Genomic DNA, 21,163 nt, shown 5'->3' with positions numbered 1-21,163 from the left:
GTTTAAAAAATAGTTATATGTTAATTAAATTAGCCCTTTGACTAATATACATCCTCAGACATTAATAACAGTGTTTTCTAAACCTGAACCTTGGTTTTGCTTACAGTATTCTTGCTTTAGATATTCAAGTTAAGTAATGCTTTCCTTAAAGACTTCTAGATTTTGTGTCTCAGTGAAAAAGATTTGGACTCCCACTGTTATGATTTAGATATGAGGTATCATCCAAAAACTCATGTGTGAAATAATGCAAGAATTCCCAGAGGTGAAATGATTAGATTATGAGAGGGGTGATCTAATCAGTGGATTAATCCACCGATATGAGTTAACTGGGTGGTAACTGTAGTCAGGTAGGAAGTGGTCAATGGAGGAGGTGGTCATTGCAGGTGCGTTTGGAGTTTATATTTTGTCTTTGGTAAGTGGAAAAAAATCTCTCTTTTTACTTCCTGGCTCTCATGTGCTGAGCTGTCTTCCTCTGCCTTGCTCTTCTGCTACAATGTTCTTTCTGCCTCACCTTGGGCCCAGAACTATGGATTTGGTCAACCATGGACTGAATCCCTGAAACCATGAACCAAAATAAACTTTTCCACCTTTAAGTTGTTCTTGTCAGATATTTTGGTCACAGTGATGAAAAATTGATTAAAACAATCACTGAAACCAACTGACCAATCAATAAATAGCCAAAATTTCTCCTAGTTATGACAGTGATGGTGATGATGCTGATGCTGATGATGGCAATGATGACTTTAAGTCCTAACATTGAGAATTTATTGTAAAGAATAAGATAGAATGCAAGCTTGCTTGCTTGCTTGATTTATTTATTTATTTTTCTGCTTTGTGACTTCCTACGTTGTCTCACCTAAGCATTGAATAAACTCTTTTGCTGGGTGGTTGCAAACGTATCCTTGTCACATTCTGAAAGGTCTAAGGCATTTGAGAATTTTATATAATTGAGTTTAAGCAATTAATATATGTGTTTTGTCTTTTGCTAAGATCAAACTCATTTAACCTCTTCATATTTATATTTATAAAGAGCTGGGGTACACTGATTACTATTTCAGAATTCTCCAAGCTATTTTTGTAAATTATCTTTCATACAGTGTTGGTGACCTTATAGATTATAAATAGAAGATATTTTTAAAACATTCATGTGTTCTACTCAAGTACAATGCATGTGTACTTATCAGAGTCATGAATTAAAAATTTTTTTTTTTTTGCTTTTTGGTCTTTGAGAAGAAAGTTTACTTTTTAGGCCCAGGGATGTAGATCTGTATTAGAATACTTGCTTAGCTTGTGTGAGTTCCTAGGTTTGGTACCAAACTTTTTCCTTTCCAAAATTCAGCAAATTTCTTACATTTATACCTACATATTTTGTGTTACAGTGATATTCCAAGGGATATTTTTTATTACATTTTAATTTGAATTGGCTTTCTGTATGTAGAAAAATGAATGGTTATGCACATTTTCTATCAGCTGCTTTTCTGTATTCTTGATGTTTTCCCTTGAAACTGGACAACTTTTCTAGATATAGGATCATACCACTTGTCACACAAGATAATTTCCCACTTTTAAAATAATTTTTAGACTCCTTAATTACTCGTGTTGTCTAATAACTGGTTAGTAAGTTAGAAAAATACCAAATAACATAGACATCTGCAGACATCTTTGTCTTTTCCTTAATTTTAGATCTAGGACGTGTCAAGCATATAAACTTTAGGATGGATGCTGACTTTCTTAGAGCATTTCAAATGAAAATGAAACCCAACAGAAAACGATGTTGTATTTGACTTCACCCTTGCCATCTTCAGAAAACTGTGCAAGTATCAAAGCTCCCAAATCTTCCCTTCTCATCTATCCACCCTGAATTTGAATAAAAACATGTCAGTTATTTTATAGTAACTTTAAAAGGTAGTTTCAATCATTGATGTGTGTAGTACCAACTACTTTAGTGTAGAAACATAGGAAACAAAGGTTTTATAGAAAGAAATCCTTTGTATGTTTGTGTGTGTGTGTCCTACAGAGCACAAAGTTGGCAGAAGTGCTGAATATCAGAGTTTTATTTTACTTTTAATCTTCTTATATGGGCATTTTCATTAATTTGGCAAAGACAAGCCTATAAAGTATGTTGTGAGCCTCATTTTAGTTTTTGTGATATCTTATCTTTCTCCTGTCATTAAAAGCTTATGTATCCAAAATCTTTACAAATAAATGAGCTGAAACAAATAAAACTCAATCCACTTGAGAATTTGAAGACATCTGGTGGAGTTATTTTCTGAGTAATTAGACCAAGAGGTGGGACAATTCCCTGAAGTAAGCTACCCTACAATTGGATACTATTGTAGGCTATTCCTGCAGGCAGCAGCTTACATACAGTGAACATATTGATTCACAAAGAGACAAGCAATTATGGAGAGTTGCCACCTGACTTCCTAAGACCACTTATGTTATATGAGTATATGTTCCATATAAGTTGCCTTTTCTTAATTCTCTTATGGTAATTTTTTCTTTATGTCCCATTGCATCAATGTATTATATCAATACACTACTTATGTTGTTAGTGATATTGAATGTAGATCCCCTTCATGCACTGATCAGTATTTGCTTTGGTTACTCCAACTTTCAGGCACAAGATTTTGAAAACATGAATCCATTTTGGTGTAGAGATGCCTATGAAGGATAAGATGATATTTAAATGCTTCCATTTTTTATCATAAAGGTAACTATTTAGCTTAGAAATGTTGGTGAATGAAGTCTTAATACTTGAAGTGTATGTCTTAGTACCACACAATCCTAGAAATCGAAGGGATCTGAAATTCAAAGTTATATTATCCCTGGAGAGCAAAAACACTCTAGACCACAGAGGAAAGATACATATCTTTTCAATTTAAGAATTCTAGGAGATTCTAAAACTATCCTAAGTTACCCGTGGTGGAGTAAAAAAGTCTCCTATTAAGAAAGTTTCCTTTATAGCCAGTGTAAACCCCACAAGTTATTAAAATCAACTTTTTCCTTTCTATACTTTTAATATTTTATCCTTATGGGTAATATCGAAACAGAAAACTCAGAAGTTTTAATCATGCCAGGATCCAGGTTCCTCTGATCAAGACCCACCCAGAAAGTGGCTCCTGCTCTGGGATCTCTCATTGTCCTGTTCTGTCACCCCCAATCAACTTCAGGTAAGAGTTAGGGTGTCAGGATACATTCATGTAAGTTATGGATACAAGATATTTTGATTTTACAACATTTACAGATTCCTTTAAAAATATAAGGGGACATTGCATATGGATTAACACTTTCAATGATAACAGTAACTACAATTTATTCTTAAACACCATCCTAGAACTCAGGCCCTTTAGATTTGACTACCACACAAGTGGAATTGAAAGACATCCTTTACTAGGGCATCCACATTAATTGAGTCTATTTATTCACATTACTTATCTCCTCAAGTGTGACTCATGCTGTAATTTCATGTAGTCCAACAGGATACAAGTCAAGATGTATTTGTCACATTTTACTTTGTAATACTTGGAATAAGATCACCAAATCTTAACCAAAATGACTCAAAACCTCTTCCAAAGAATAATAACTTTTTTTTTTGTTTGTTTCACTAACTGAAATAATGGTATGACAACAGGCCAACGTGGGATCTTGAACTGCTGTCCAAATGCCAGTGAACACTCACCAGAGGTTTCGTCCACTCTCTCATCTACTATGTGATCCTTCTGGTGAACCCACTCACTATTGCACTTGAAGTAGATCTGGGTGGCAGGGCTGGCCTTGCAATACAGGTTCACAGGCTTATTCTTCACAATATAAGCTTCTTCTGGCTCAATGAGGAAATGTGGCAGAGGCTCAGGTGGATCAGATGGAAACGTTTCTGGGAGTTCATGAAAAAAGTCGTCGTCTGATAGAAAGAAAGTGGAAAATAGTCAAAACATTTAGATAACCTGTCTTTTACTTGCTATTCATTTTTAAATAGTGACTTATAAATAATTACATGATTTGATTGTCTACTAAGTGCCAAGCAGTATGTTAGGTCTATTGACTAGATGCTCAATTAAGGAGCTGGATTATTATTCTCATGGCAAAACACAACATCAGTGAGAATAAACATGTTTCCCCACAGACACAGACAGTAACTAGCAGACAGTAACAAGCAGAACTGGAATTGGGATTCAGGGCTGTCTTACACAAACACTATGATCTTCCCAATATATTACTGCACTTTCCAGTACACAGTATTACTCTCAATGAGAACTGAAAAAAGCTAAAGCAACTTCATTAGAAAAATTTGTTTGCAAAGCATAAGGCTCAGATATAAACCTTAAACCCTTTGCAAGGAGCTGAGTAGACATACTAGAAACATGAATTAAGGATCTTAAATTCAGACTTAAGTTTATCACTGTTTTCAAAAAATTCCATAGTGTGAAACTTTATTCAGTCAAAATAGATTTATTTAAGTTAGAACTATGCAAAGCATTAGAAATATCAATGATAACATCACATCAGTAACAGTAGAGCCAAACAGTAACAGCCTAGAGTCTAGAAATGCTTTTTGGTCTTATTTTTAAATTGTACTTCAGAACTTATATGGTGTTATGTAACTGGGAAAATCTAGTCTCATTGGATTACTGAGCATTTTTATGAAGAACAACACTCATTTTTATAGCATTGAAAATTATCAAACAGATTGCTCCTGCCCTGATGTTCCAACAACTTGAATAAACACAACTTAAAAACCACTTGAGATTTATTCACTTTGAGGTTTTTTATTTTAACTTGGATTCTGCATGATTCTAAATAAAAAAATCATGAGACTTTTTATAAAATCTATCACATTTCACTAAAGTCAAGGTAAAAGGAATCTTTTCAATACACTATAATTAATAAAGCTTGATAATTGTTTTTTTTAAAGAAAATAAAAAATTTTATTTTATTTTTAAAAAAATTATTTTATTTTAATTTTATTTTAAGAAATAGAGAAGAATGTGAAACTATTTTTAGTTTCCTAAACATGCTAATCTATAGAGAGACAAAACTCTCAGATCAAAATTTTAAAGTTTACAAGTTCCTTAACACTGCATATATTCAGTAGCAAAGACAGAATATACTTATAGTACTTAAAGACTGGTTGCTTAGATATTACCTTGAGACTCTTTTATTTTTTTTCTCCCCTTTCAGTTGTTGCCCCATTTTGGGATATGGCCATTGGTGAAGTGGACATCTGTCTACTAAGAAACCTGCCTGGGGACATTTTTCATCTAGATCATGGGATGGCTGTCAAAGAGTAATGACATCCATGTCTACCAATCTGTTTCGTAGTAAAAATTGACTTCACTTGCATCATGGGCAAAACTAGTTTTCCAAGCAGCTATATAATTGTTAGTTCCTGATTCTGGCATGTAAATGATGTTTCCTGTAGCGCACTTTCTTTCTTACTTTACCTCCTTAATTGTCTTTCTTCTGGTAGGGCATCATTTCCTGTTTTTCCATTGTTGAACAACAAGGACCCAAACTGTCAGCTTACTAAAGAATAACCTTGTTTCTATCTATTCAAGCTCCTTTAGTCAATATGCAGGAACACTCAAGACTGCTTAAATAAACACAGCTCAGAAAGGCAAAGGGATGAGGTACTGAGTTATTGACGATTCCATCACCACAAACCGTTGTCCTGAAGGCCCTATCCAGGCTTCCAGCCCTATCAGCTAAAGCACTTACTGTTGTGCATGATGACTGACAGGGCTGATAATCAATAAAGTTCCGCAAAATATAAGACTCAAATTCTGCAGGTTGACTATTGTTTTTAATTATTATTCATGAAGGAAAATGGCAAACTAGATTTTATCCATTTTTTTTACTGTTAATATATATTTGTATATACAAAACATGTGAAAGCATTTAAGCATTATATCTTCATGTAAGTATGCAAACTATAAAAAGACTTTCGACCATGGTTTTAAATGAGACTTATTCCTTTAAAAGGAATTATAAGATACAAGATGATCATACATTACATTACTTTATTCAATAATATAGCAAAGTATTTAAATGTTCACATTCTATAGACTTTATAAAGACACTAAAAATTAATAACCCTCCCCTGTTAAAACTTGTATCTTTTTATTTTACTTGAAATTACTGAGAAGATTAATGAAGATAAAAAGTCACACATATATTTTCAAGTAAAAAGAGGCTCTGTTAAAGGTGATGGGAAAAAATAAAGATTCAATAATATCATTATAAAAATACAATCAACTAACTTTGCATTTTCTTAATTTTAGTTTTAAGATAAGATGATTGTAACAAAGAAAAATAAATCCATGACTTGGTTTGAGGCTTCACACAGTACTGATTTTCCAAAACACTTTTTAACACTTAAAAGTTATTAAAAATGATTTTTTTTATCATTAGAAATGATTTGTCTTCAGGAGACAAATCAAATTTTTTATATATATCATTCAAGTTTCGGCAGAACCCATCTCTTAATGTTGCTGTAGAGAGCTGCTTTAGCCAGTAATAGCATGATAGTTTATTAATATTTCCTATAAAATTTATACAATAAACTTCAGCCTTGGATTAAGTCACATTAGGCAATATGGCATGTCACTTGTAGTACTCAATTTCAGTTATAGGAATAACATTAGTAAAGAATATTCAAGACAGTGAGTTAGTAGATATGGATAGTGGGATAAATAGACAAAATACAAATGGACTCACAGGCTATCGTTTTGGAACTTATTTTGTGTTTCCAAGCTTTTTTTTATGGTAATTAGTTATTTTGTAGAAGACATGGTTTTACAGATGGAGAAGCTCAAGCTCCAATCAGTTCTCTGAGCAAGTGTTATTTGCAACAGGCTATACATGAAGGTGTGTGATTTGATCCACTCCTGGCCTTCTCCTGTGGATGTACTCCAGTGCTTAACCATGGTCATGATCCAAACAAGTAATCCCTGCCATGCTGAGGCTGATTCTTCCAGGGCCACTAGAGGACTATTAAATACATGGCACTCAGAACATTTGAGATTCTACCTAGAGCTGATAGACTATTTACTGAGATCAGTTCCTAGCAATTCATTTTACTATACAAGCAAACCAGCTTTCTGAGACTATTAAGGTCATGCTGCAAAATTTGAAGCTATAAAAGAACAATTTTGATTTTCTCCACAGGGAGATCAGTGAGTGAATCTTCTTACCACTTTATTTCTTAATATAAATATCTGAAGAAGGGATATCAGCGTGACAATAGGAACTCAATTTGCAAACAGCAACTTCAGACTGTGAACTTATTTCTAGTGACATCTTACAGTTACCCTAAATTATTTTATTTTATAAAAATGTGTATCTCTGCTGCTGATATTGATTGCATTGCTCTATTTGGGCAAAATGATTTCAATAATAAAATTGCTTAAAAAGTCTTCTACATGTAGTTCATTCAAGCTAACAAAGGAAAATCTCCAAAGTTGCTTTGGTTCTTTCTGTACATTGAATTCAGTATCAACTCAATGCTATAATTTACTTTGATGGAGATGTCACATTATTATGCAGTTTGATATCCTCTACCATTTGACTTATTTTTTCACTTTCCACTATTACTTAATAATGACAGTGCAACAGTAGTGCCATTCTTATCTTGATATCAGTAAATCCCAGTATTTCCTTTTCTGTTATCTCATACGGGCATTTGATTTTTCATTTATATACAAGAAGAGAAAGCTTTGCTCCATGTATTATTTTTATAGACTTTCATTCCACCTAATTCTTGACAGGAAAATATTATGCTACGAACATCAATCTAGGAAGCTTTAGGTTGCTGGTTTTATTGCTATATATCAAGCTTTAATTTTCATCAACTTAATACATAAGTTTCTATATTTCTGAATCATAAGACTTAAACTATTATTGCTTATATCATAAAATATAGGACCATTATCTCTTTGTCTGAGACTTGAAGCGTATTCTTCTGAAATGGAATTTACTTCCAAATGATTCAAGAGCAATTTAAAATGAATGACTGCAAAGCTAATTTTATCTGCATTTGGCTACCCATTCATCAGAGAGATAATTCATGATATATTACCACAAAAGGCAGCTGGAATTAACTATTTGAATGAGACTCAGCTTATTTTTAATATTTTGATTAAAATATCCTTTGGAAGACAAAGACTATGGTCTATATTTCAAGAAACATATTACTAAATTCATCATTTAAAATCAAGTAGTTGAATATATAATGCCTCCTTAAATGTATTGCAAAATTTTGAAGTACTGAATGATTTCTAGCTTCAAAGGAAAAATCTTTATTTTTTGCTTTTAAAGGAATATTTGCCACATCATGCCTGTATATTATCCATTACCACCATCTATAACCTAGTGATATAAAGTTAACATGTTGCTCTGGAATAGACATCTTTTTTTTTTTTTTTTTATTTTCCTGTACTGGGGATGGAACCCAGGGCTTCATGTGTGCTCCGCAGACACTCTACCACTGAACTATATATCCCTAGGCCCCCATGACCTCTGACTTTTACTAATATAGAATCCTCCAGTTCTCCTGACTACCATCTTTACTTCTGCCACATAGTAGTACTGTGTTCTTAGAGAGAAAATTTTCAAAAACACTTCAGTTTTTTTTTTCAAATAAATTAGTAAATGTAACGTAAAACAAGATGATAAGTTTCTTTTCCATAACAGATTAACTTAAAATATTGGATGATAAGAAAATGTGCTTTTGCATATGCTGGCTAGAATATAAATGGGTATACTAGTAGAGAGAAACTGACAATTTAAGTAATAATTAAATCTCTGCATTTTTCCCAACTGGCTGTCTTACTTCTTAGAATCCACATTATAGACAAAATGACATTACATCAAATGTATAGGTACAAAGATGTTCACTACAACTTTACTTATTGAAAAACACATGATACATTACAACAAAAGGCAGGAGAAATTATTTGAATGAGACAGAGGCAATTGATCTTCAACAAGGAATGGTTAAATAATTTTTTTCTTTTGGTACCAGGGATTGAACCCAGGGGCACTTAAACACTGAGCCACATTCCCCACCCTTTTTTTATATTTTATTTAGAGACAGAGTCTTTCTGAGTTGCTCAGGGACTCACTAAGTTGCTAAGGTTGGTTTTGAACTCAGGATCCTCCTGCCTCAGCCTCCTGAGTTGCTGGGATTACAGGTGTACATCACCTAAGGATGCTTAAATAATCTGAAGGAGGCAGATTTGTATGTCTTGATCTCAAAGAACCTCCATTATTTACTAAGTAAATAAAGCAGATTTGGGGCCACTTTTGATATAATTATGTCTTTTTTATTAAGAAAGAATGACACACACAGAGAATGTGTGTGTGCGTAGGTGACTACCAACAAATCACAGGATATGGAGGGTGAGGTGCTGAAGGTGATACATACAAATATTAGTTGTTATCCCTTCTGGGGAGAAGAAGTAGGGGTTATTTTTTTACCTTTTATTTGAAGATTTTTTTTTAAATCCTACATTGTTGATGATTTATGCTTTTAAATGTATTTTTGAGATTTTATTCAAATTAAGAGAGAAATAAAATGATTCCCATGTGCAACCAATGTTTCAGCCTACAACAACCACTATAGGTTTCTTCACTAAATTCAGTCTTCCAAAATCAATAATCCTGACTGCATTAAACATTATTCAATGTCTCCATGTCTCTATGAAAGCTGTGTTTAACAGCCCAAGTTACTTGTAAATATATAGCTTTTATTTAATACTGCCTGGATTTATCTCTTCTTTCTTTCATTTCCCATTGTCCTAATTTCCTCATTTCTGAGACCTCTGACCTTGAGCTAACATAGTTTACTCTCCACACTTTGTTCAAACATCAATATTTGTTGATCACCCTCTGTATGCTAGGACTGTCTCAGCTGCTGTGGCTGAAGTTATACTTTATCTTTTAATGAAATAAGTCTTTTACTTACAAAAAGAAATCATGCAACAGAAGATAATAAATTAATGAAAATCTGAATTTATAATATAAATTTGTGTGTTATATAAATATCAAGCTTATAATTAATTTATAATCCATTAGTACTTGACTTTCATTTTTAAGCACTTAATTTTAAGAAATCAGAAAGGTTTGCTAATACGTTTAAAGACTTACATAGTGAATTATGGAAAAGTTCTGCCATTTTATTATTCCTTATTAATGGCTACAGTTACAAATCCTGTACTATTATTATGAACCTCAGAAAGTAAAAGAATAAATAAAAAGCACAAGGAATAATATTATGAAAATTAAATAATTATTGCAGATAAATAAGACAATATCAACTTATTGATGGCCCTTTCTATTTAGTAAGAATGACAGATAGAAGAGTCTAATAAAATTTTTAACATTCAATATTATAATATATTCACATGATAGGCAATATTATGTGTCAACCTGGCCAGGCTACAGTTCCCAGGTATTCAATAAAACATTAATCCAGGTAGTGCTCTGAAGGGTATTTGTGAATGTGCTTAAATCCATAATTAGTGACCTTAAGTAAGGGAGATTACCCTAGACAACATGTGTGTTCTTCCTTCAATCAGTTGAAAACCCTCAAAATAAGAAATGAAGCTTCCCTGAGAAATTATAACCTGGATTACGATTTGAATGAGCTACTGGAAACTGTAGCCTGACCAGCTGACATCATCAGCCTCTCCCCCACGTTCACCCTGCTCCTCCTTAGTAACTGACGTATTCTTCAGATAAGGTTTTAAACAGCCATCCTGTGAAGACCGTCCTGGACCTAAGCTTCGCTCTCTTTTCCCACTGCTTGCTGCTCTTTCCTTGTTCACATTTATTCTCTATTAGATAGCAAGTTCAAGGGTGAAGGGTAATGCTTAACTTATTCAGTTGAGCACAACCATTATCTAGTCCACTCTCTGGCATTGACTTCAAAGTATTTAATTTTCCTCCTAATTTGTACTGTTTCTAAAGTCGTTTCATAGAATGAAATAGAAGTGCACAGGAATTAATTAAGTGATCTTTCTACAAAATAGAACAGGAATATGTATATTCTGTTGTATATCTTTAGTGCTTCTAAGTATGGATCCAGTTCTAATGTTAAAAAAATTATACCTACTTTCTATGCAAGTTTTAACGCCACCTATCATGAGATGTGCACAGTCTCAGGCTAAATGTATTCCCTCGCTAAATAATCAAAGTTGAATCTAAAGTTAACTGAGTAGCAAATAATACAATACCCATCCATGATTATAGTGTTTCTTCAACCTTTTGGCTTCATCTGACACCTGACTTCATTGCACCACTCTCTTCTTTTGGAAACTTCCTCCTCTCTTGGGGACTATGATTAGCTCTATATTGCTTCCTATCCTACCTCTTCGACCTTTCTCTTTCTTCTTTGCTGCCTGAATACAGTTTGCTATGTTCCAAGGTTTGTCCTTCAGTCTCTCCCTTGGGCATCTCATCACAACGGTGGCTTCAATTATCAGATCATGTCACACACATGGTCTTCCACTCCATTCCCCTGCTTCTGAAAACTCTTGGATGCCTTTGCATTGACTGAGAGTGAAATCAGACCTTTTTCCAAAGCCAATAAGGACTGCCTGATTTGATATTTCTGCCAGCCCCTAGGTCTCTTTTCTGATCCTCCTGTCCTTGTATCATTTTGCTGGAGACAGCCAGCCTGTTATTTGCATCTTTTAACTCAGTCTCAGCCTGGGGGCATTTGCACTTGCCCTTCATTCTCTAGGAAAGTTATTCCTTTTCCTTCTTGCCATCTGGGTTTCAATTCAAGGTGTCTCCTGGAAAAAAGAGATCGTTCACCCTCCAATCTTAGGTCGATACCTCCGTCCAAGAACTCATCACCCTTTTTGATTTCTTCTTATCTTTCATCATCAGCTCAAGTGAGTTTCTTACTAGTTAGTTGTGTATTTTCTTTCAAGTATGATGGTATCCGTCTGTCCATTTTGTTCAGCGCTGTAACCTCAGCCTCAATCAGACACTCATCCTCCTTCTAAAATTCAAGTTTTAACTGGCTCCCCATTCTGACTATAAGATGGTTCTTACAGTCTAAATGAGGTCCTTATCATTTTTATTTCAATTAGAAGTCTTGAGAGTGATTTGAGTTGCCCTAGACTTCCTTCTCTCAATTCCACCTGTACCACATCACTAGTATCAGCATTCCCGAATATACCTGAAAATACAATAATCTATAAGTACAGATTAAAGTTTATGAACACAGGAAAGTTCAAAATTGCAAAATCCTGGACTCTCATAGGATTGTCCCAAACTAAAAATCTAAGAATTATCTCTGGTTCTTTCCTCTCTCTCACTTTCAACATTTAAAAAAAAAAAAAAAAAAAAACCCAGCAAGTACTTTTCATTAAAGAATAGGCATAGCCTTTAGATTTCTCTTTTGCTGTTTCTTTTTCTATTGCCACCAACTTTTTTTTTTTTTTTGCTTGTTTTTGGTTTTTTTTTTTTTTTTTTTTTGTTGTTGTTTTTGTTTTTTCTGCCAGAACATCTTTAAAGTGTTATAACTGGTGTTCTTTGCCTCCAGTCTAAAGGCAAGATCTTAGATTACGCTGTTTAAATTCCTATAGCTCCACCTTCCTAGAAGACAAATCAAGCTTGTCAGCATTATCATGTCAGCATTACAACTCATCTCTAATTGGAAACTTGCATATCATTGTACCCCCAATCCCTGCTTCCAATCTACCTGATAGTTTATTTGCTGCCTTCCTTAATTTTGAACTAACCTATGAACTATTGCTTTCTTTAATACTATTACTTTTTCTTTGTTTAAAATTGTAACACTAAGATATTTCAGTAGCTAAATATCTACAATAAGAAGTTCATTTCCCTCTCCCGGGAGGGGGCAGGGGTATGAAAGATGGTGGAATGAGACAGACATCATTACCCGATGTACGCGTATGATTATATGAATAATATGAATCTATATTGTGTACAACTATAGAAACAAAAAGCTGTACCCCATTTGTGTACAATGACTCAAAATGCAGTCTGTGAAAATAAAAATAAATTTAAAAATCGAGTTCAAGCATGTGTATAAATGTGTATGAATACACACATAGCATTACCAATATATGAGGGATCATACTGAGCATGTTACTTATACTTTGGCTACTGCTTTTATGGCACATTCTCTGCCTTCCTGGAATCATCACCTAATAAGCAAGTTGCTGCTCTCATCAATCTGATAGATACTAAGCACTGTCCTACAAAGTTTGGTATACATTTACATCATCTAATATTTAAAAGAAAGCAACAGTACACATTCATGGTTTTGGTAATTGTTACATGACAGAAATTTCCTCAGATGTTTTATAATAAAATTAAACAGCATTGCAACCTTTATTAATGTCATTGTTTTCTTTACCTCTAATAGTTGAATTGTGGATCTATGTGTGTTTCCTTTTTTAAAATCATGGTTTCCATGTTTCATGTGATATAAATTCATATTTCATGTCTCTGTGAGGAGGATTAATTCTGGGGATTGAGCGAGGATGTCGAGATGAACCAATACCTTCACATCTTATCCTTCTCCATGGAACAAATGACATTTTCCCAAAATGTATTGTTGTGAAGGTTAGCTTACCCAATATACTGAGGAGGATGTTAAGGGTATGGATCCCCTCCAGCAAAGGGCAGGGCTAGTTAATGTTTCACATTTTCGCCTCCCCTGCCACTGGAAATCAGGACGCTTGACACTAGGTCACAAAATTATTAAAGCTTCAAGCAGCAACACTTCCTTCTCCACGTGAGGCCTCACTTCTCCTTGACACTTTATTCCTGAAACCCCTTCAGGCTTCTGGCCTTTTCTCCTTCCCTTTAACCCCCATAACTAATTAAATCTGGACAAGTCTTTGGTGAAAATAGTTTCCTTCAAAGTTATTCATTCAAAGTTCCCCTCCAGGCATTCTTTGTCACTTCAGCCTAGCCTGCCATCTTTACATGAAGTTGAAAGAGGTGAGCTATTTTTATAAGATAAAAAAATCCTTCGAGACTTAAATCTACCTTTGATGCTTCAGATAAGTAATAGGATTTTGATATATAACAAATGCTTTGGCACCCATGAAATTGTTATTTCTAGACGTTTGCAGGTAAACAAAAAGTTCTAAGGACTCTGGTTTTACTTAAAGGCAGTTAAACCTTTAAGATTTAATATTTAAAGATAGTTTTATTTGGGTTCTAATTAAATTCTACATCAAAAAATGAAAAAAGAACTAACTGGTACAGTTAAATTGTTCCCCAGTAACTGTGTTTGAGAAATCTTACTGGACCTCAAAATTAAGCAACATTTTTAACGTTGTTATCTATTTATGAAAAGACAGAAATGTAGATCGAAGGAAATAAGGAATTAATTCTGAGAAGATGGTACTGATGAAGTATATGTCAGTTGAGATAAAATGAAAACTTGCTAAGTTGTCAATTGCTTTATATATACTTCCACATTTTACAAATAAAAGGAAAATAGTGTTTTTATTTGTTTAAAAGTGTAAAGGTATAAAATTTCTTTTGTTGGTCTAGGATCTTCAGCTCTGAGATAAAACATGGAATAAGATTTAGTGATAGTCTCCTGCATGCCTTGCTAAAGCCAGAAATATGCTTGCTCAGTTTAGTCAGTGCTACATACACTGTTTAAATGTGAGAGTAGTTTTCTTTTCTTTTCTTTTTCTTTTCATCTTTCATTTTCTTTCTTTCTTTCTTTTTTTTTTTGGTACCAGGAATTGAACCCAGGGGCGCTTAACCACTGAGCCACATCCCCAGAGTTTTTCTGTATTTTATTTAGAGACAGGGTCTCACTGAGTTGCTTAGGATCTTGCTAAGTTACTGAGGCTGGCTTTGAACTCGTGACCCTTCTGCTTCAGGCTCCCAAGCTGCTGGGATTATAGGTGTGTGCCTCCGCACCTGGCAGTAGTTTTCTTTATGGAGAATTTTTTTCTGTTTATTTAATAATCCCATCTCTTCATTTTTCAGCTACTGTAGGATGTGACTTTCTAAAGTTATTTGTTTTTCATAGATGAAAACTCAGGTTTTGAAAGTGTGCGTGTTTCCCAAGATTATCCATGTGTTTAATCAAAGAGGTAGAAAAAGAATCTATAGCCTCTTGGCTTTGTGAGCATGACTTCTTTAGATATAACAGGGCATTGTCTCCTACAGTCTTAACTTTTATTTAAGAAGCCAATTCTCTTATAGTGCTATGTTTAGCAGCAATATCAAAACAAAAAGAATAACACAAATTGCCAGGTACCCCCCTAAGGACTTCAGACATATTCCTTCATTTAATTCTCATAACAGCACCATAGGTAATATCATTACCTCTATTCTAAAGATGAAAAAAACTGGCACAGAAAAGTCAATTAACTTGCTGAAGTTTACAGAGCTAATAAAACAGAAAATTCCTTTGACTATTGTTCAAAACATAGTCTTGGAGAAACGTGGAGATTCTCACGGAAATATTAACATCTATTTGCTATCTAGGTCAAAATGAGATATACACAAATGCTAGTTTTTCAATATATAAGTTTATTCATAGTATTTTCTTAATTATTTATTTTTTGTTGAGGAAATTGCACGCAGGGCCTTCTGCAGATTAAGCATGCACTTGACCACTGAGTCATACCCTGAGCCTCTACATATTATATTTATTGGTCTCTTCAGAGAGCTCTACGATATGTTCTTATTTCTTGTTTGTTTGCATTATTTTCTGATTCAACCAACATATTTATAAAAATTGCTTTCGATTGCTTATTAAAGCAATTTTGTTAGTTAAAAGCAAAAGACTTAGCGAATCATTGTCTAACTAAAGAGAGGAACAATGAAACAAATAGCACAGAAAAACCAATCTGAAAATTGTTTACTACTCCACAGAGTAGGGTATGAGCATTGTTAAAATTATTGTCAAATAAACAATAGCACACAGAGACAGTTTGCAAAAACGTAGAAGGAAAAAAATTTAAATTAAGCAGGGCAATTCATCTGTAATATTTAATCTTCTTTCACTGTCACTCATAGGCTAGAAGTTTTTACTTGCATTTTTTTTCACCTATAATGTACTTTTTCGAAAGAGCTTTAATATAAAGCAATGGTTCTAAACTAATGTGAACTGAGGCAGAGGCGGGTGATTTGTGCGGCAAGATGGGGCCACTGAGGTTCAACTGTGGTTTCTTGTGTTAGAGGAGGTAGATTTCTTGGAATGCCATCTATTGTCCTTTACCTGTTTTATTCAACCACCAAGAAAGAAATAGGAGTTGGCCATCTTCGCAAATACAAAGAAGCAAATGATTTGTGAAAAAGAAGAGTAACACAACTTCCTCATGTTAAGGAGGCCTTCTATCAGAAATGCGCTTGTGTCTAGATAATACAGGTCTTTGAGCATATGTGGTTATTTTCTGGGAGGCTTATCCTTTCTGTCTTCCACTTCAGTGAACTCAAGGAGTGAAAACACATTCTGTGAGTGCAGCTAGTTCATTGACATTAGCAGCATATCATTTTCCCAAAGTTTGAGAGCAATGGATTGATTTCAAGGTTCACGGTGGGGCAGGATGAGACAGCATGGCTCACATGTCTTTCGGAAACAATATAAATTCATAGAGCTATTTCAAGGTTTCATGAAGATGTGATAAACTACTGGATTTGGTTACATGTTTCCTCCTGCAGGGACTATTTTATCCATTCCTCTTAGATAAGTCAGGCTGATTTGTTGTTTTCATGCTCTGTTTTCCTTCAAATCTACTTCAATAAACAGGTTGATTCCAGGGCAGGTCCCCTAACTCCCTCTTCCTCTGCTTGGGTTCAACTCAAGTTCTCATGAAATCATTATCCTTTCAAACCTTCAGGATGGACTGCCACAAAAAATGAATTACAGAGTAAACAAAACTAAGTAAAACATGGTCATTAAGGCCATGGTGCTCTGTACAGATGTGGATGCAGAATCAGGCAGCATTTATCAAAATGTCTCCTGTGCAGCGTGGGCTGCTGGCAGATTGAATGCTGTGACTCTCTAAAACACACCCAGTCCATCAAGCCGAAGTGCCACTTCACTCTCACCAAAACCAGAACCACAAAGCAAAGAAAATCCTTTCAATAGTTAGGAGAGCAGAGAAACAAAGCAGTTATTGGAATTCGGTTGTTTCTGTTAAAATCACTGCCAAACCTTCCGGAAGACCTACCTGTAAGAACTGTCAAGAAAAATCAGTTCCCATTTTTCATAAATTGAAAATCACGCTGAATCCTACTAAACTAAAGACTCAAAAAAATCTCATGCTTCTCATTTCAATTTTTCTGTGTGCTGCTCTGGTCCTTCAGTGTGCTCAGAGGACTATGTTATTTGGCCTAAAACAAACCAACCAACAAAACTTTATATTGCTAATTACCTACAAACTGATATCACCCAGGAATGAATGAGAGGGAACAGAAAGAAACTCACACTGGATTCAGTGTCAGAGACCCACGTCATCATGACACACATCTTCTCTGAGAAGTCTATCAGGTTTAACACTAGTTAAATGGAGCATAATGGAATAGACAGGGATCGTTTTATTCTTCCCATCATCTATTTCTTGTTTTGCAACAGAAACATCTCCCAGAATCTCAGGCCAAGAGGTTCAGGTCCCCACTCACTTCCCCTCCACACATGGTAGCATTCCCAGTCTATGACCACAATTACTGGTTCAGGATGAGCACATGGTAGTGTAATTAAAATGAACTCTGGCATGTTATTGTCATGGAAAGAAGATGACCACTGGAAGGACTCCTGCTAGTGGGTGTGCCAGGGGCCATCTTGACATGGAATGGAATGAGCAGTTGCAGGAAGCAATGCAAGGAGGCTGTACAGAGCTCTGTGTTGTTGAGGTCATCATTCAGGGCAATGGATCTGACTGTGACTGAAGCCAAATGGGTCTAACACTAAAATTTTCCATTATCTGAACCAATAAATGCATTCTTTTCTTTTGACTTAAATCTATTTGATTTCCGCTTCTTGTATCCAGAAGATTTCTAACTATTACAATACAAAGACTAAGCTGACCTACTGATATGAATAATTTTGGAAGGTTTTTCCTTCTTTAAACATAAAACCTAAAATCTTTGACTTTGAAAATACATTTGCATTTTTATTTAAGTCAATGAGGAAATTTAAAAAATATTCTTCCTATGCCATAGCCCCTTCCAGATCTTGAGAACATCAAAATCAAGAAAATAAATCAAGTGATGACAGAGGTTAATGGCAAGTAGGGTCACGAACATGTATTAAATAGTGATAGGATATGCTGCAAAGAGTAAAAAGTGTGGACTATACAAAATGTGGAGATATCAGCTACCACAACTCTAGGGGGCATCATTCATACTGTAGCTTATGTAAATGTCACATAGGAAAACTTTAGTCCCGCTACAACTCTGCCAGCTGGTAGGAGAGGCAGTGAAACACTTGCCCTAGTAAGTGTTTTCAATCACCATAATGGTTCTTGGCTGTTTTATTTTTTAATGAACTGATTATTGCCTGTTGTATTTGAGTTTTCAGGGGGAGTTTCTGGCAGACAGCTGGCACCACGGGTTTACCATGACACAAAACCGACTCAAATCACACTGGTCTTGCTTGGTTATAGTATCATTTGTTAGTGATCAATGGGTAAAGACACCATTAAATCAAGTATCTGCAAGCACAAAAGGCTGCATCTGAGGATTACAGATATATTTTGGCAGTAGGATATTCACTGAAAATCAGATTAATGATTTGGCAAAACAAGTAGAGTCTTTACAACTCAAAGGTCATTTATAACAACATACTTTGACATTGTTGCCTCAGTGACAATACTTCATTTTAAGTGGCAAACTCAAACTATAAATAAATTAATGTCCAAATTAAGCCAGCATCTGTGTGTTTTGATTGTGATTAATATGTACTATATAAAAGAAGATTTGCTTCTCTTTTGTTCCATCACAAAACAGAGGAAAAAAAAATTTCTTGGACATAATGCCCCTTCTGAAACAGTGCCAAGGTATCTTTAGTTACAAAAAAGTACTAGACTACAGCTCTTCTCTGATGGAGTAAAAGCCACAGCTCCCTGTGATGTGTGAAGGATACTCACCTCTGGCTTCCCTTGAGGAGGCAAATTCAGAACAGGTCACCTGTCTCCTTCAAAAGAAAAGCAGCTTCAGCCCTGGGCTTGGGCCGATTGGCTTAATATACTTCCGTGTGGAATCGCACTTTTTTGGGGAAGCAATTGTAATATATAGTATTTGGACCACTTTGGGCAAGTTCTTTAATGCAGTGCTTTGATGGCAACCTGACACACCTTCACATTCATATTTACCAAATAGTAAAACTTGCCACTTGACTACATGTTCAAGATCACCCATCTCACTAATTCCTAGACCCACTGGCATGGAGCACATTGTGAATATACCAGTCATGATATCATTCATTAATTCTCTTCAGTGCCTTGGTCAGTATCCTGTCCTGCCAGATTCCTCAATGATTTTTCTTATTCAGTGTATGTATATATGTGTGCGTGTTTAATTTTCTAAGCATTCTCAAATTCTTTATCAAACACACTATGGCATAGACAAAACATAAGTGAAACAAAACATTCTAAGTAATACATTATTCTAAATTTTCTAAACAATGATAGTAATCCCCTTTGCTCTGATAAACACATCTTCATTAAAGATTGTATTTCATAATGCTATTTCTATTGGATTATCCCTTTTCAAAAGTGTTGTTTTCAACACTCAAATGTGTGCTAAGATGTCAATTGATTATTATTTCTCTCTTCTAAACCAGATCAATTCTAATATACATAGAGTTAAAACTGGACATGCCCTGTATACCAATACATTTGAAAAATTATTGAGCATAAACAACATAAAAGATAAGTATGTCACAATACCTGCACTATCTGAAAGACTGATCATTTTCAGAGATCTGAGCACAAGTGTTTATCTATGAGGCAGTATTTTGCTTATTATCTATGGGTTAGCTGCCCTGTACCAAGAAACTTGTACCCAAAGATTTTTCTGCTCTAAAGAATTTCCTGAGAAGCAAGTTTTTTTGTTCTTGTTTTGTTTTTGTTTTGTTTTGTTTCACCATTCTAAATGGTGAAAAACTGAAAGCATTCCCCCTAAAAACTGGAACAAGGCAGGAATGCCCTCTTTCACCACTTCTATTCAACATCGTCCTTGAAACTCTAGCCAGAGCAATTAGACAAACCAAAGAAATTAAAGGGATACGAATAGGAAAAGAAGAACTCAAACTATCCCTGTTCGCTGATGACATGATTATATATTTAGAGGAACATGGAAATTCCACCAGGAAACTTTAAGAACTCATAAGTGAATTCAGTAAAGTAGCAGGGTACAAGATCAATGCTCATAAATCCAATGCATTTTTATACATAAGTGATGAACCCTTAGAAAGAGAAGTTAGGAAAACTACCCCATTCACAATAGCCTCGAAAAAAATAAAATACTTGGGAATCAATCTCACAAAAGAGGTGAAAGACCTCTACAATGAGAACTACAGAACACTAATGAAAGAAATTAAAGAAAACCTTAGAAGATGGAAAGATCTCCCATGTTCTCGGATAGGCAGAATTAATATTGTCAAAATGGCCATACTACCAAAAGTGCTATACAGATTCAATGCAATTCCAAATAAAATCCCAATGATGTACCTTACAGAAATAGAGCAAGCAATTATGAAATTCATCTGGAAGAATAAGAAACCCAGAATAGCTAAAGCAATCCTCAGTAGAAAGAGCGAAGCAGGGGGTATCGCAATACCAGATCTTCAACTCTATTACAAAGCAATAGTAACAAAAACGGCATGGTATTGGTACCAAAATGGACAGGTAGATCAATGGTATAGAATAGAGGACATGGACACAAACCCAAATAAATACCATTTTCTCATACTAGACAAAGGGGCCAAAAATATGCAATGGAGAAAAGATAGCCTCTTCAACAAATGATGCTGGGAAAACTGGAAAACCACATGCAACAGAATGAAATTAACGCCTATCTCTCACCCTCACAAAACTCAACTCAAAATGGATCAAGGACCTCGGAATCAGACCAGAGACCCTTCATCTTATAGAAGAAAAAGTAGGTCCAAATCTTCAACATGTTGGCTTAGGATCAGACTTCC

The 21,163-nt window shown here is 34.7% G+C and overlaps 1 protein-coding gene across 1 annotated transcript in view; it reads right to left on the bottom strand.

Annotated features, from left to right (window-relative positions):
* Positions 1-21,163, bottom strand: part of LOC306670170 (netrin receptor UNC5C-like) — a 356,297-nt gene that overhangs the window by 151,786 nt on the left and 183,348 nt on the right. Inside the window, 1 exon segment of the mRNA XM_079154743.1 lies at positions 3,683-3,904. Coding sequence (XP_079010869.1) covers positions 3,683-3,904 — 222 coding nt within the window.

Source organism: Sciurus vulgaris, assembly GCF_902686455.1.
Source record: "Sciurus vulgaris genome assembly, chromosome: 9".
In the NCBI taxonomy this organism is placed as follows: domain Eukaryota; kingdom Metazoa; phylum Chordata; class Mammalia; order Rodentia; family Sciuridae; genus Sciurus; species Sciurus vulgaris.
Note: the sequence above shows the minus strand (reverse complement) of the source record. Positions and strands in the feature narration are given on the sequence as shown.